Source organism: Amia ocellicauda, chromosome 9 (assembly GCF_036373705.1).
Source record: "Amia ocellicauda isolate fAmiCal2 chromosome 9, fAmiCal2.hap1, whole genome shotgun sequence".
Lineage (NCBI taxonomy): Eukaryota > Metazoa > Chordata > Actinopteri > Amiiformes > Amiidae > Amia > Amia ocellicauda.
The window spans coordinates 38,938,751-38,954,674 of record NC_089858.1 but is presented as its reverse complement, the minus strand read 5'-3'; the positions used below and the strand labels follow the sequence as shown (position 1 = coordinate 38,954,674).

Sequence of the window (15,924 nt, the reverse complement as noted above, 5' to 3'; positions counted from 1 at the left end):
ATTTAAACATGAGCATGGTTAATATGTTCCATTGGAGGGATATCATATCAGGAATCAATCTTCTGTGAAATATTGCTATTTAATAAACCTCAATAATGATTGTGAAAGTCGTTCTGAAAGTAATGGTGGCCCCAGGGAAGCACACCCTCAGAGCAAATGAAAGTCATTGATCAGGAACAGTGAATCGCTTCAACGATCTCCCCTGTTCTGCCTCAGCCCTTAATGATTGTATCTTCTCTGGTAATAGTTTCCATCAGCCTGGCACCCTGGCTCTTCTGCTTCCTCGCTATATATTTCCTATTAAACCCACACAGAGCAAGAGTTGGGATGGGCTGTGTTTGTTTTCCCAAAGTGGATTAGCGGGTTTAGGCTTAGTAGATAAGAGACACACTTATAAAGAGATTTATGGATGTAGGGGACAAAATGACCAAAACTAGAAGTGCATGTTGATTCACTGAGATACTTTCCAGACATGGCCTTTAAGAGGTTCTCCGATCAATAACATCAGATAAGTGTGACAGCTTCAACTACCTCTGCCCATTTGAAAAACATTAAGGAGTGGAATCAGTGTTTTGGTGTTTAGAGGCATTATACATGTCTTATAAATTAGATTTTGCAGGTTATTGCTGAATTTTGTGATCCATGCATTTCTCAGACATTGGTTCAATTTAGATAAGTTGCTCTGCTAAATAGACATTCAGGAAAAAAGCACGATAAAAGAAAAACTGATGGAATAATAATAGGGCTTTAGTGCTTCATCAACCTTTTCAGGATTGTGAGATGTATTTTCTTGTAATAGACTTTGACAGGCCTACAGCTACTCTTGTTTGAAATCTCCAGAACACAAATGGAGAGAAAAAAAATAAATGCAGAATCAATGACAGCTAATTCCTCCTATTAGATGTCAAAGTAGACATATAGGCAACAAGTAAGAAATTAAATAACACAAAGTAGCAGATTGTTTAAACTATTCTTTGGATTGTTGTCTCTCTTTGGGCACCCTTGAACCCCATTTTATTTATTATATTTTACAATTGCTTAGATTTTTTTTGGTGTTGAGAATTTTAGAATTACGTTGTTTTTTGTTTTTACTTTAACAGTTTTCATCTCCGCTTTCAAATAAGGAAGATTAAAATCCATAGAATGATAAAACAAATTAAGTGTTTGAAGTGATCCTAGTTTTTGTCTTCTAGTGGGCAATTGCTTTTCATCATTAAGATTTAAAAGTAAAGAACCAAGTGTGAGTTTCACTGCATTAAAGCATGATCACAAATCCCTGTTTCTATAAAATACCTGCCTCAATATTAATAATGGTGTATGAATATTACACACCTTTTATATCAGCATAATAACAGTATTCAGCACAATTTAGGGTACCATCTTCCTTCACAAGGGTGCACAGCCTAGGGGCCCCCAGAAATATATATATTTTTTTTTCTTCAGAAAATATCACTTTTATATTGCATATAAAACAATTAAATGTCATTTTACTTCTGATATTCCAAAGATAGTTGAAGTTGCCTTTGTAAATTGATTATGTGACAGTGTCTTACCTGTCAGGTTTTTGAGACCAGAATACGTCTGATATACAGATGCATGACAAATTAAAGGAAAACCAACCTAAAGTGTCTCAGTAAGGTGTTGGACACCACGAACCGCCAGAACAGCTTCAGTGCTCTGGGCACAGATTCTACGAGTCTCTGGACTCTACTGGAGGGATGAACACCATTCTTCCAAAAGATATTCCCTCATTTGGTGTTTAGATGATGGTGGTGGAGAGCGCTGTTTAACACGACAGTCCAAAATCTCCCATAGGTGTTCAATTGGGTTGAGATCTGGTGACTGCGAAGGCCATAGCATATGATTTTCATACTCATCAAACCATTCATTGAGCCCTCGTGCCCTGTGGATGGGTGCATTGTCATCCTGGAAGAGACCACTCCCATCAGGAGAGAAATGTTGCACCATAGGATAAAGGTGATCACTCAGAATAACTTTGTAATGATTTGCAGTGACCCTTCCCTCTAAGGGGACAAGTGGACCCAAACCATGCCAGGAAAATGCTCCCCACAGCATAACGGAGCCTCTGGACCCCCTCACTGTAGAGGTCAAACAGTCAGGCCTGTACCGTTCTCTTGGTGTCGTCACACATGCACTCGCCCACTTGTCGAGAATATGGCAAAGGATGACTCATCTGACCATATCAGATTTCTGTAAACCAGTGCGTATGCTTTTTGCACCACTGAACTCTCAAATGTGCATTTGTCTTAGTAATGATGAGTTTATGCACTGCAACCCTACTATAATGTCCTTCTCTGTGTAGTTCACGATGGACTGTTCTTGCTGACACAGTCTGATCACGTTCTGCATTGATATTCTCAGTCACCTGGGAAAGAGCTGCTCTTCTGTTTTTTCTTACATATCACAGTAATGCACGAGCATCTTTCGACCACAATTTCCAACCCTATTTACTGATGTCTTTCCCATAGATCTAAATGCAGATGTAACTTTAGTCACTGTTCCTATTGAAACACTAGCCAGTTGAGTCGTCTTTGTGACTGAAGCTCCTGCCATTCGTGCCCCAATAATGACCCCTCTTTCAAAGTCACTTAGATCCTTTCCGCTTGCCATCTTGATCCAAAGTCGAGGTCAACTGGGCCTGCTCAGCATTTTTATACATGCCACAGAGCATGATAGGATGTTAATTGCTTAATTGTATCATGCAGTACACCTGTTTGGAGGCATCTGCATTCGTTATGTTCCTCTACCCATTTATTCAGGTTTTTCCTTTGTCACCTGTCTGTATATATGAGAAATGCAATTTCTCTCTCCCCCTTCCTTCTCTCTCTCTCCCTTTCTCTGCTCTTTGAAGTTACACATATGGCCAGTTTAAATTTAGGTTTGCCAGATGTGCTCAGCAATGCATTCAAAACAAAATACACAATGCAGTGTAAAATATAACTTGTTTAAAAATGTTTTGCTTATTTAAATAATTATAGAGGTGTAAGAATATACACCGATCACCATAACATTATGACCACCTGCCTAATATTGTGTAGGTCCCCCTGTTGCTGCTAAAACAGCCCTGACCCATTGAGGCATGGACTCCACTAGACCTTTGAAGGTGTGCTTGGGTATCTGGCACCAAGAAGTTAGCAGCAGATCCTTTAAGTCCTGTAAGTTGCGAGGTGGGGGCTCCATGGATCGGACTTGTTTGTCCAGCACATCCCACAGATGCTCGATTGGATTGAGATCTGGGGAATTTGGAGGCCAAGTCAACACCTTGAACTCGTGATTCATCAGACCAGGCCACCTTCTTCCATTGCTCCGTGGTCCAGTTCTGATTGGCAGTGGACAGGGGTCAGCATGGGCACTCTGACTGGTCTGCGGCTATGCAGCCCCATACGCAAAAAACTGCGATGCACTGTGTGTTCTGACACCTTTCTATCAGAACCGGCATTAACTTTTTCAGCAATTTGAGCTACAGTAGCTCGTCTGTTGGATCGGACCACACGGGCCAGCCTTCACTCCCCATGTGCATCAATAGCCACCCATGACCCTGGCGCCGGTTCACCGCTTTTCCTTCCTTGGACCACTTTTGATAGGTACTGACCACTGCAGACCGGGAACACCCCACAAGAGCTGCAGTTTTGGAGATGCTCTGACCCAGTCATCTAGCCATCACAATTTGGCCCTTGTCAAAGTCGGCCAGATCCTTACGCTTGCCCATTTTTCCTGCTTCTTACACATCAACTTTGAGGACAAAATGTTCACTTGCTGCCTAATATATCCCACCCACTGACCAGGTGCCATGATAACGAGATTATCAATGTTATTCACTTCACCTGTCAGTGGTCATAATGTTATGGCTGATCAGTGTATATATATACACTCACCTAAAGGATTATTAGGAACACCATACTAATACTGTGTTTGACCCCCTTTCGCCTTCAGAACTGCCTTAATTCTACGTGGCATTGATTCAACAAGGTGCTGAAAGCATTCTTTAGAAATGTTGGCCCATATTGATAGGATAGCATCTTGCAGTTGATGGAGATTTGTGGGATGCACATCCAGGGCACGAAGCTCCCGTTCCACCACATCCCAAAGATGCTCTATTGGGTTGAGATCTGGTGACTGTGGGGGCCAGTTTAGTACAGTGAACTCATTGTCATGTTCAAGAAACCAATTTGAAATGATTTGACCTTTGTGACATGGTGCATTATCCTGCTGGAAGTAGCCATCAGAGGATGGGTACATGGTGGTCATAAAGGGATGGACATGGTCAGAAACAATGCTCAGGTAGGCCGTGGCATTTAAACGATGCCCAATTGGCACTAAGGGGCCTAAAGTGTGCCAAGAAAACATCCCCCACACCATTACACCTCCACCACCAGCCTGCACAGTGGTAACAAGGCATGATGGATCCATGTTCTCATTCTGTTTACGCCAAATTCTGACTCTACCATCTGAATGTCTCAACAGAAATCGAGACTCATCAGACCAGGCAACATTTTTCCAGTCTTCAACTGTCCAATTTTGGTGAGCTTGTGCAAATTGTAGCCTCTTTTTCCTATTTGTAGTGGAGATGAGTGGTACCCGGTGGGGTCTTCTGCTGTTGTAGCCCATCCGCCTCAAGGTTGTACGTGTTGTGGCTTCACAAATGCTTTGCTGCATACCTCGGTTGTAACGAGTGGTTATTTCAGTCAAAGTTGCTCTTCTATCAGCTTGAATCAGTCGGCCCATTCTCCTCTGACCTCTAGCATCAACAAGGCATTTTCGCCCACAGGACTGCCGCATACTGGATGTTTTTCCCTTTTCACACCATTCTTTGTAAACCCTAGAAATGGTTGTGCGTGAAAATCCCAGTAACTGAGCAGATTGTGAAATACTCAGACCGGCCCGTCTGGCACCAACAACCATGCCACGCTCAAAATTGCTTAAATCACCTTTCTTTCCCATTCAGACATTCAGTTTGGAGTTCAGGAGATTGTCTTGACCAGGACCACACCCCTAAATGCATTGAAGCAACTGCCATGTGATTGGTTGGTTAGATAATTGCATTAATGAGAAATTGAACAGGTGTTCCTAATAATCCTTGAGGTGAGTGTGTATATATATATATATATATATATATATATATGTATATATATGTGTATATATATATATATATATATATATATATATATATATATATATATTAATGTGCAATTTATACAAAAAGTGCTTGCCTGATTGTATTTAATTTTTAACTCCGCATTCCAAACAATGACTTGGCCGAATTCCTTAAGAAAAAGTACAATGTTTTACAGCGGGACAGAGTTCGTTCCAGCTCCTCTTGTCTGATTTGAGTCAGCTAAAAAAAGAAAAAAGAAAAAAAAAAAAAGAAAATCCTTTGTGATTTGGCAGGAATGATACATTACAGATATTTAAGTGCACAGTAAACCCATCGCAGTATATATAAATGTATGTAAAGATGCCACAGTATAACATGGGACGCTATCAATAGGTTCACTAATTGCACGACACCTTAATCTGAAGTGTCTGTTCCAAAACAAACACACAAGGGTGAAAGTATACATGACCCAGCCTGTTATTTTTGTTGATTTGTTTTTATAGCAGCTGGTATCAGAAAGCACTTTGAACCCACCTGTGAGAAATATCTGCTCTGTGCTTGCTTTTTAAGTTGCAAAAATGCTGCTCATGTTCAGATTGAACATATCTGAAATGCTTGTTGGTTGGATGTTCCTATGACATTATAGATTATCCTATGACATGATTTGCTTTCTTCTGTTTGTCACATACCTTGAGAGTTGCAGTGTTTTTATTTTGCTGTAGATCATTTGACATGCTAAAAACTTCCATAAATAAATAATTACAGGTGATATCATGTGACATCATGTTACCATGCCCATTTTTACTGGATTTAGTTTTATTAACACAGAGACTGGGACTGGGAATTCACAATAGGATCTCAAAGCTATTTAAAACTGATGTGAATAAAGCAGATTTAACAAGCCAGTCAGTAAGATAGAAAAATATACAGATAAAATGCATCTAAAACCAAAACCTCTAACACCATCTTTGGTCAGCTCACCAGAATTGTATTTAGAATTCTCAGTTAGCGCAAAGATAAGTTGATTGTATATCAGTTGTAATCGATTACTATCTGTCAAGTAATCATCTGTGGGACACTCAAGGGACTTAACCACATTTACCAAGTTCTCAGCACATTTCCCCATTCTACATAGTCTCGCTGTTGTTTTGATACATGCCAGCTCTTGCAAGAGGCCGTTTCAAAACCTACACTGAAAAATTCATTGTAACTCCTGATGTGTTGTTACTGTAATTCAATAAAGCACTCTTCCTTATCCCAGGACCACCCTCTCTATACACCAACAGAGGCATATAGGAGAGCTTGACATCTCCCAAATTACTTATTTCCTCACTACTCACTTACACCTGTTATTGTCATTTTCCTTCATGTTTAAATATTCTGGCAAAACATACTTACATACATACATACATACATACAAGCAAGAAACAAAACATCACATTTGAATCAGCTTCTGAAAGGAGGTTTAATCACTGTAATCAGTGTAGAGAAAACAAAACCTGTGTCTTTTTTGCTCATTTGTAAAGCACTATGGGCAGGATAGCATTATATGCCCCTGTGCTATTTGGTCTTCTGCAACGAAAGGTCTGTTCAGAAGAACAAAAGGAATATGTTTTTGAAAAATGTATCCAGTGCATTTGTTCACAATTTAACACAGAAACAGACAGGGATACTTGTGTGATTCAATGACTTTTTTCAATGATGGAATTACTTGTTTTATGCTACTTTGTTGTGGTAGGTCTGCCACCCAATGTTCTTTTGTTTGTTTTGTTTATTAATAATTGTTTCTGATATTCCTAGATATGGAGTTTATGGCTTTGATTGGACCATGAGAATGGGACACTAAATGCTTTATTACTATTTCTTAGCAGACACCCTTATCCAGGGCGACATACAATTGTTACAATATATCACCTTATATTTAAATTTTTACATTTTAAAATGTAAACCCATTTATACAGCTGGGTTTTTACTGGAGCAATCTAGGTAAAGTACTTGCTCAAGGGCACAACAGCAGCATCCCCCACCTGGGATTGAACCCACCACTCTCTTCTCAGGAGTCTAGAGCTCTAGCCAATACACCACACTGCTGCCCTTAAAATTTATTGATGCAAATATCTGACTTAATCATGGTACTACTCATTAGAATGAGCACTGCAGGCTTTGAAAAATGGTACAAAATTGAATACAAATTATTAATATCAATAATTGGAACAAAATGCATGGAAACAATGATCACATTCTCACATATCCTTTGTTGTGTTCCAATTCATTAACACAGATTCCTGTTTTACTTTATATGAAGTGAAATTGGAGGTCACTGAAGTTTCCTCTTCGACATGATATTGATCGAGTTTCGATTTGTGTTTTGAAAGGAGGGATGTAAGATGTAAAATGTGTTCTGTAATTCAAACTGAAAAAGTCAACAGAAAAATATTAGTTTGAATCCAATTATGTATTTTGTTATGTTTAATTGAAAAATTAAGTATTTAGAATGCGAGATTACATTTCGTGTCATAGGAGTACGTTTCCAGTATTTTTAGTATTCATTTAGCCTAAGGATAAAAAGGTCACTCAGGTTCTACAGCAAAGGACTGAATTCTACACTGCAGTACGTGACCTCAATCTCCCCAGTTTCAGGTTACAGGTTTACCCGTGTCTTTTACAATGTGAGGTACATTCACAAGTTTAGACATTTCAGTAGTAATACCAGTTCATTAAACATTTTAAATTCTTTGTAGAAATTGATTTAGCAATTCTTCTTAACAAAATGTAGTTTATTTTCTCTTTCAGATTTTCTTCGTCCACCAGTCATTAGCCTTTTGACTTATCTTAAGAATGCCCTTTTAGAAGTTTTGTCACAACTTGTCTGATTTGTTTAAAGGGCATCAGATAAAAAATAAATTGCAAATTGATGAGTAATACTTCCACAGAGATCTTGTTCAATTCCATAGAATGAATAACAATGTAGACTTGTTCCGTAACAATGAAATAAGTTGCATTAATGTCGATGTTTACTTTAACTGTATTGTTGAGTTAAACCATAAAATGAAATAATCTATTTTTGCATGCATAGTTGTTAAACTGCGATATTGAAGAACGTTTTTTTTTTAATATATATACCTGCATTCAGTGTTATTCCAATTTATGTTAAAAACTAATTTTAAACTACACACATCAAGATTGTCTTCAATTTGAGAAGGATTGTGTTCTACTTCCACTGTGAAAACATGCTCAATTGTAGACAGAAGTGCATGAAAACATTTCCCTGTGGTGTTGCCGTGGTAAACAGTTTTCCCCAGAGAAGCTGGCAGAAGACTGGCTCACCAATGATAAACTTTATCAGCTTTCACAGGGTAACAGGCAGCCTGCTGTGGGGCCCTGACACAGAAACAGCCCATCAAGATACAATCGCAGATCTGGGCCACACTTTTGAATTCCAAAGAACTATAGGATCAAGTTCAATGTTTTTAACTAATTAAAAGTATAGTTACCTTTCCAGGCAAAGTTATAGAGAGGTTCCGAAATGCTAGTGCAAAAAAAAGTTCCTTTTAATGACCTCATTGCAATTATTTTCCCCATTTGTTTAGGAATGTGTGTATAAAATATTTGAAATTAGTCACATGTAAAATGGATATATTTTTGTATTTTAATAGTAAGGGAGTTTTTATAGAGTGGGTCATTTTGCATTGGGGAATATTAGGAAATTTAAGGATTAATGAGCAGTTGATGATGGCTGTCTCAAAGATATAATTAAATGCACGGCTATGTCCTTATATTAAAAACATGCTTTGTTCAATAGAGTAACAAAAAACAAATACTCCCTCTTAATATTTCAGTTTTAAATATTAAAAAAACATTAAAAACAGATTTTAGCTGGCAGAAATTTAACAGAACAACATGCATTGTAATGTTTTGTCCATTGACTGTCAAAAACATCTGTTGCTAATAGTTTCATGAAAACATGTAACTTATTAAATAATTCACTTTAAAAATATAGAAAGGATTTCTTTGGGATATTTTGGATTTACATGATCTTAAAAGCATTTATTTAGATAATGGAGTGGTTTTGTGTGCCGCTAAATTTGGGAGAAATAAAGTTTCGTACAATGCAAAGCTATTGTTTACAGTACAAATAAGAAAAAATCCAAACATAATATGCATCATTTTATGCATTTCAACTTGCCATGTAATTTCAATTAAATTTGAATTAGATTTCTTCAATATGTGTAATTGAAGCTGGTGTAAATGATAGGTACCAATAATTCCAATGGTTTATTAAAGATCTTTAAATGTTGGGAAATAAATCTGCCCCTGAAAAACCTTCTTTAAAAATAGTAAAATCAGAAGCCAGTCCTTCAAAAATAAAAAATGTTTAACTCTAAACATAGGTTTTCCACATTCTGTGTAATATGGAAATGGGTCCTTTTTCAGCACGTCCACATACTTTCCCACATTTTCGTGCACTACTGAGGCTGCTTTTGCTCCTTCATGAAAATTCCAAATAGTCATGAATTCAAGATTATTATTTTTTCCATAGTCACTTTTTTGCACACACACCATAAGGAGATGGAATTTACCATTTAAACAAACCCATTTAAATTAAAAAGTAGTGTGTGTTTTTCAAATGCCATTGTTAAAACCTTTTAAGAGATGATGACGCAGGAATATAATCTTTCAGTTTGTTGTTAGAGTAACTTTAGATGTATGCCAATAAATTACCATCTGTAGTCCTATTTGTATTGCTGAAGGTTTTGTAGGTATGAAATAACTGTGTAAGTTTAATATATTTAAGATGAGTGTGGATATTTGTCTGTTCTTCCATTGATTAACTGTTATCTTTTGGGGGAGTTCTTAATTCCCATTTTGATCTAGGTGTTAAAGTGCTCATTGCATGAACTGAAATATTTTTAAGATAGCAGGGGTTTGTCAATTTTGTTTAACTCAGACCATTTCTTCAAACATGGATGTTTTATTCTGCCATTTTATCTCATTCAATATTAACTTGATATTGTATTTATTGTTTAAATTGTTTGAACATGGTTATGCTTCTGAATTCAATTTATTAAGGCAATCAATGACTAATTTTTGAATGTATTTAATTCAACATTTTCACTGCAATTTTAGAAGTCTTCTCTACCTGCCATTCAAATGCCAGACATTCTTATACTGATCATTTGAGTTAACATATTTATCTATGTATTCATTCTTTCTTCTGGAGTCACTACATCAGATATATTCTGTGTGGACACGCCTGTTGGAAAATGTAGCATTACAGAGAATGCAGAAATAGTAAATAAATAATTGGCAGGATTAATTATGCATTTGTGTTCACAGGGATGCTGTTTAAATTGCAGTCGGCTGCTTCACAGAAATGCACCTGTTGGGTCAGTGATACTCTCTGTAATGTCTACTGTTCCCTGTACTGAGTGAAAAAGGGGTTAATCTAGTTAATAGATTAAATTTAGGGGCATAAGTTACTGAATGGCCAACCACCTCAGACAGGAAGAAGCGAGAGACACTGGCATGTCCGGAGAAATCGAAAATGTCATTTTGTCCGTTTAAAGTGCACAGTACCCTGGCATGGGTAAACCCTACAAATCAAGAAACGCAAAGACATGAAAATAAGTTAATGAAAATCCTACAACAGGAATGGAAAATGGAGAGAGAAAAAAAGGTTGATTTCTTAAGAGTCCTTTATGTGTTTTTTAATTGTAGAAGTGAATTGCTCAGTGATGTAAAATCATTGTAAAATGATTGAAATGCCATATTAAATCTTCTAAATCCTGAAAATGTTTTCTAATTAAGATAGTTTGTACTGCTTGATTAATGTGTAAACATTGCGGTTTCCATCTATCCAGACTTTCTCTTAGGAGGGTGATTCTCCTTAGATTTAACCCCCAGAGCATACCACACACAAATCATGTATTATTCAGCATACTTTGATATACTCTGTATACTCTGAAGAACTTTGCCAGTACAATACGGGAATTACAAGTGGTAAAAGAATAGCTAAATGGTTGTGCACATAGTTTGCTGCTCTTGGTACAGACAGTAAGCAAACAATCATCCTGCTTACGGTCAATCTAAGCACAATGTAATTTGCAATGTCACATTGCACAGTTTAGTAGTATCGTAAAGGAAGTCTTTGTGCAACTCAAGTTCTGGACAGGTTGTGCGAGCTTCAATGCATAGCTGTAAACAGATTGTGTGTATACATCTGCATAGTTGATGTATCACTGTAAGCATGCATAGAAAATTCTGAAATGCACTGGATCAAGACACATGGTGCAAAATATTTCTGTAGCGGAAAGGAGAAAACAAGAAGCCAGCTGTTCTGAGTAGAAGGGCTCTCTGTGGCTGGACAGCAATGCAATTAAGACTGAGCTTCCTCATCTAAACTTTCACCAGAGTGTTCCGAACTTATACACCCAATGATTTAAGGCATTGTGATGTAGTTTACACAGATTTCAGTAAGCTTTTAAATTACTTTGCCGTTTCTCACAACCTTTATCTTTTTTTACTGCAGGGCTCTATGTCAGCAGGAAACTAAAGCCGTCAAATTCAGAGCTGTAACTATTATACTGGTCTTCTCCAATTACGCCACACAGACCACATTAAAAGAATACTTTAAGTAGATACATTCCATGATTTGACCTTAGTTTCCCACCACTGTAATTAGTCACTTGATTAAGACTGCACTGAGTTTTCCTAGCACACAATCCCAGAGATTCTGCATGAAGGTGTTGCCATGCCAATTTTTAAATACATTGTACAAACTTCATATTAACTGACCTGTTATTATACTTATTTTTGTAATAGTATTAATTTTATAAGTCTTGACAACAAATTCACAAAAACAAAACTGACACAAGGATCGAGGGAAATAAAAACGGAGAAATATAAACTTACATTTCTGTCTCAGGCTCGGAGAAATCACTGAGGTGCAAGCTTCCATTGGAATAAGGGGGTCCTCGGGAGGGTTCCTCACTTCTGTAGCTGCCCTGGCTGCTTGCTGCACTCTCATCTCCTTCCAGTCCTTCTGCTTTGGCAGGGGGCTGCTTCTGGAAGGAATCCCCCAGCCCTGTGTCTACCACCCCAGAGAAACAGGGGCAGCGGGTCCGAAGCTCTTTGTAGAAAACATTTAGCCTTTGCATGGACAGCCACGGGCAGCCCAGAATGGTCTTGAAAGCATTTCTGAACTCAGTGCTGCGGCAGTAGATGATGGGGTTGAGGCCGGAGTTGATGTAGCCCAGCCAGTTGAGGGCACGGAAGATCTCGCGGGCGGGTATGTCCCTGTAGAACACATTGATGATGTTTGCCACGAAGAAGGGTAGCCAGCAGAGGGTGAAGATGCCCATGATGATGCCCAGCGTCTTCAGCGCTTTGTGCTCTTTGACAACCGTTAGCCGCGAGGGCCTGCGCTTCGAGCTCTTGCGGCGGCCCGCGTTGATGCCGCAGATGGGCAGGTTGTTGTTCGCGTGATGCTGCTGATTCTGCTGCTGTTGGAGCTGCAGCTGTTGGGCGGACCCATCACTCTGGAACCGCAGGCGGTTGTGGTCTATGAGTTGCAGCTGCCGGCTGGCGATGGCGAAGACGCGGGCATAGACGAAGATCATGATGAGCAGAGGGATGTAGAAGGAGACCACGGAGGACGAGATGGCGTACACCATGTTGGTGACAAAGTCGCAGCAGCTGGGGGATTCGTAGCAGTCTTTTGCCACCGTGTCTTTTAAGTCCCTCCAGTCCTTGTTCATGATGGGCACGAAGGAGATGAGCGCCGAGACGACCCACACCATGCACACGATCAGCCGGGCACGCCACTTGTTCAGGAGCACCTTATACCTCAGTGGCTTGGTGATGGCAATGTAGCGGTCCAGGGCTATCACGCACAGCGTCTCGATGCTGGCCGTCACACAGAGGACATCCACTGAGGTCCAGAGCTCGCAGGATGTTTTGCTCAACTGCCATTTGCCTGTTATCACGATGGTCGCCCCCAGGGGCACCACCAGCACCCCCATAATGAGGTCTGCACAGGCCAGGGACATGATGAAGATGTTGGTGGAAGTCTGCAGCTGGGAGAAGCGTGCAATAGCAATGATCACCAGCAGATTGCCCAGCACGATAATCAGGATGATGAGGGCCATCAGCAAACCCCAAGGCCAGTTATTCAGAGGCTCCTGCTCACCACTGACAGTAGTGTTCACAACTGCAGACTGGTTGGTATAGAGAGAAATGTTCATTTTTGTTATTGTTTGGTTTTCTTGTTTTTGTGTGTTTGATCTGTTGATTACAGTGGTGGTTAGGATGTGTCAAAATGAAAATTTCCAAGCTGGATGTTTTGAGGTCTTCCCTAAGTCAGACAATTAAAAAAAAAAAAAAAGGGAAGATGATTGATTGATCAACTGTCCTACTGATCACAGGCGAGGTCCATTTGAGGAAAGCAGCCAGCGCAGTCCCTTTCAGCTTGACTGGCAATTTAATAAAAACTTAAGTGAAAGAAAAGAGGAGAGCTATGTTTATGTCGCGTGCTCATCCGATCTCTCTCGGTCGCCTGTTGGTTTACCACGCAGGTTCATGCCTTCTCCGTGATTTTGTTTTTCCATTCAAACAAGTTCCACAGAAGAAGAGCAGAAGAAATCCTTGTTGGAGTTCCATAGTAAGTCGAGTTTGTATCACTGATGTAAAAGATCAAAGGGATCCAACATTGGAACTAAATATTTTGTGTCCTTCTGCCGCCTTCTTTTTGGAAAAAAAACAAATATGTTCTATCATATGAAAATAATAATAAAACAACAAAAATGTCAAAGGTAAACCTTCAGTTTGAATTTTTCTTTGGAAGTTGCCTTACTTGCACAAGTATCAAGTACTTTTTTTTTTACTATTAGAGTCTATACCACTGTCGATATGAGTAAAGTAGAAACAGCTCTGCGAGATCCATCTGTGAGCTTTCGTCCCCCCCTCCCTCTCTCTCTCTCTCCTCTCTCACTGTTCAGAGGGCAGTAGCCCAGAGTGCTGGTTTTGCACAGACTGTGCTGCCTTTAATCATTCCCAGCCCAAGGGGAGGAGCTGTGAAGTGTGACTGTATAGAAACACTCTACAGTTAAAGGAGACACTGCATAAAGAGATTATCTTCACAAGAGTATATATTAGTTTTACTTTAAAAATAATCGGCCAGTTGTCTCCAGTGCCAGTGGTTCTCTTGACAGAACACTACTTTATTTAGTTACTTTTTATTCTTTGTTTAAGAAGTTTTAACTAAATTGCAGCAAAGGTATTTAGTGTATATTTCAGTTATATTGCTATGACTGGTTTTACTTTTTTTTTTACATTTGTAGATGTGTGGACAAAGGTTTATATGTCAATGTTCTGCACACAAATGTTTTATTACTACTCATATTCTGAGGAAATGTCAATATATCTGAACTAAGTTATGCAAATTCGATCAAGAGCCTTTTAGTTTTAAATCATGCTAATGGGTTTGTGTTAATTATTAAAATGTAAAATTATGAAGTGAAATAATGACAATACAGAAACAAATTCAAGAACATCTGGTGAACATCCTAATGTTTAGGACTTGTACAAAATACATTAAGAAATTAACTGTTAAGTTATATATTTTTTCTTTTATGATCTGTTATTTTAGGAAGTCTCTAGTGTGTCATAGTTGAAAAATGTAGTTAGTGAAATAAATGTTGATAAGTACATAAGTGTCACTCCATTCCTATTCCCTGTTCCTGATTACATAACCATCTTGACTTTAAAACAATACCAGATATTTTTTGTAAATTCTCTCCAGCTAATTTAGAAAAAAAACATATATGATACACAAACAATGTTTAGTTTATAATGAAAAATGATCTGACAAAATAAATGGTACAGTCAGTATTTCATCACCAACAAAAGGATAATTGATCTCATGGACTAAAATGTAAAGGAAATCCTTCACCTGCCTAGGTTATAATATATATATATATATATATATATATATATATATATATATATATATATATATATATATAATATATATAATATAATATAATATATATAATATAATATAATATATATATATATATATATATATATATATATATATATTGCCGATTTCCCTTTTTTATCATTGCTGTTCTATTGGTTTTAATAATAACAGTCGGTATTGGAAACTTGTATGTAGGAAGTTCAGGGAAACAACACAGTAGCTCTTTCTATGAAGTGCCAAACACCTGACAGCTAATCTAGTTCTACTTCGAACTACAGGCACCCCCCTCCCCATCCTGACCAAAAGAACAAGAGAACTAAAAATAATCGATGACTATCTCATCGAGACTCATGGCAGCTCTCCACAATGAGGAAGTTTCAAAGAACAATCAAACAAATACCTCACATGCCAGAAAGGCTCAGATTTCATTTTGCTCTCCTCTTGTGTGAAGACCACCCGGATTTAAATAGCCCTACGTTGATGTCCGCCATTTCCCCAGTCCACTCCAGCTTGTCTATTGTACTACATGCCATAGACCTCACTCCCTGTATTGTCAACGTCACTGCATTTACAGTACAGAACGTGAGACAATAAATTATCCTCAGCTACACTTAATTAAAATGTAGGCCATCTTCTGTTTGACATGCAATAATAATGTGTAAATGTTCACGTAGCTGGTAGGACCAAAGTCCACACTGGCTGTGGTACCCTCAGGACAGGTGTGGGAATAACTGCTCGGCTTTTCTTATCTTAATAGCCACCTGAGTTATCAGTTCTTCACTCTATCTACTGAAATTAATACTAAAATTATGTTTTCTAATGGCTCTTT

General features: G+C 38.3%; 1 protein-coding gene across 2 annotated transcripts in view; it reads right to left on the bottom strand.

Moving 5' to 3' along the window:
• adrb3a (adrenoceptor beta 3a) overlaps positions 1-14,114 on the bottom strand; it is a 36,599-nt gene extending 22,485 nt beyond the window's left edge. The window contains exons 1-2 of one of the 2 annotated variants that reach the window (XM_066714449.1): positions 12,029-14,114; positions 5,213-5,356 (exon numbers count right to left, since the gene is read on the bottom strand). In XM_066714449.1, the coding sequence (XP_066570546.1) occupies positions 5,353-5,356; positions 12,029-13,359 (1,335 nt within the window). In that variant the 5' untranslated portion in view covers positions 13,360-14,114 and the 3' untranslated portion in view covers positions 5,213-5,352. Of the gene's footprint in view, positions 1-5,212; positions 5,357-12,028 lie in introns of those variants that run through there. The other variant, XM_066714448.1, reaches the window with a different exon arrangement.
• Between the last annotated feature and the right edge of the window lie 1,810 nt (positions 14,115-15,924).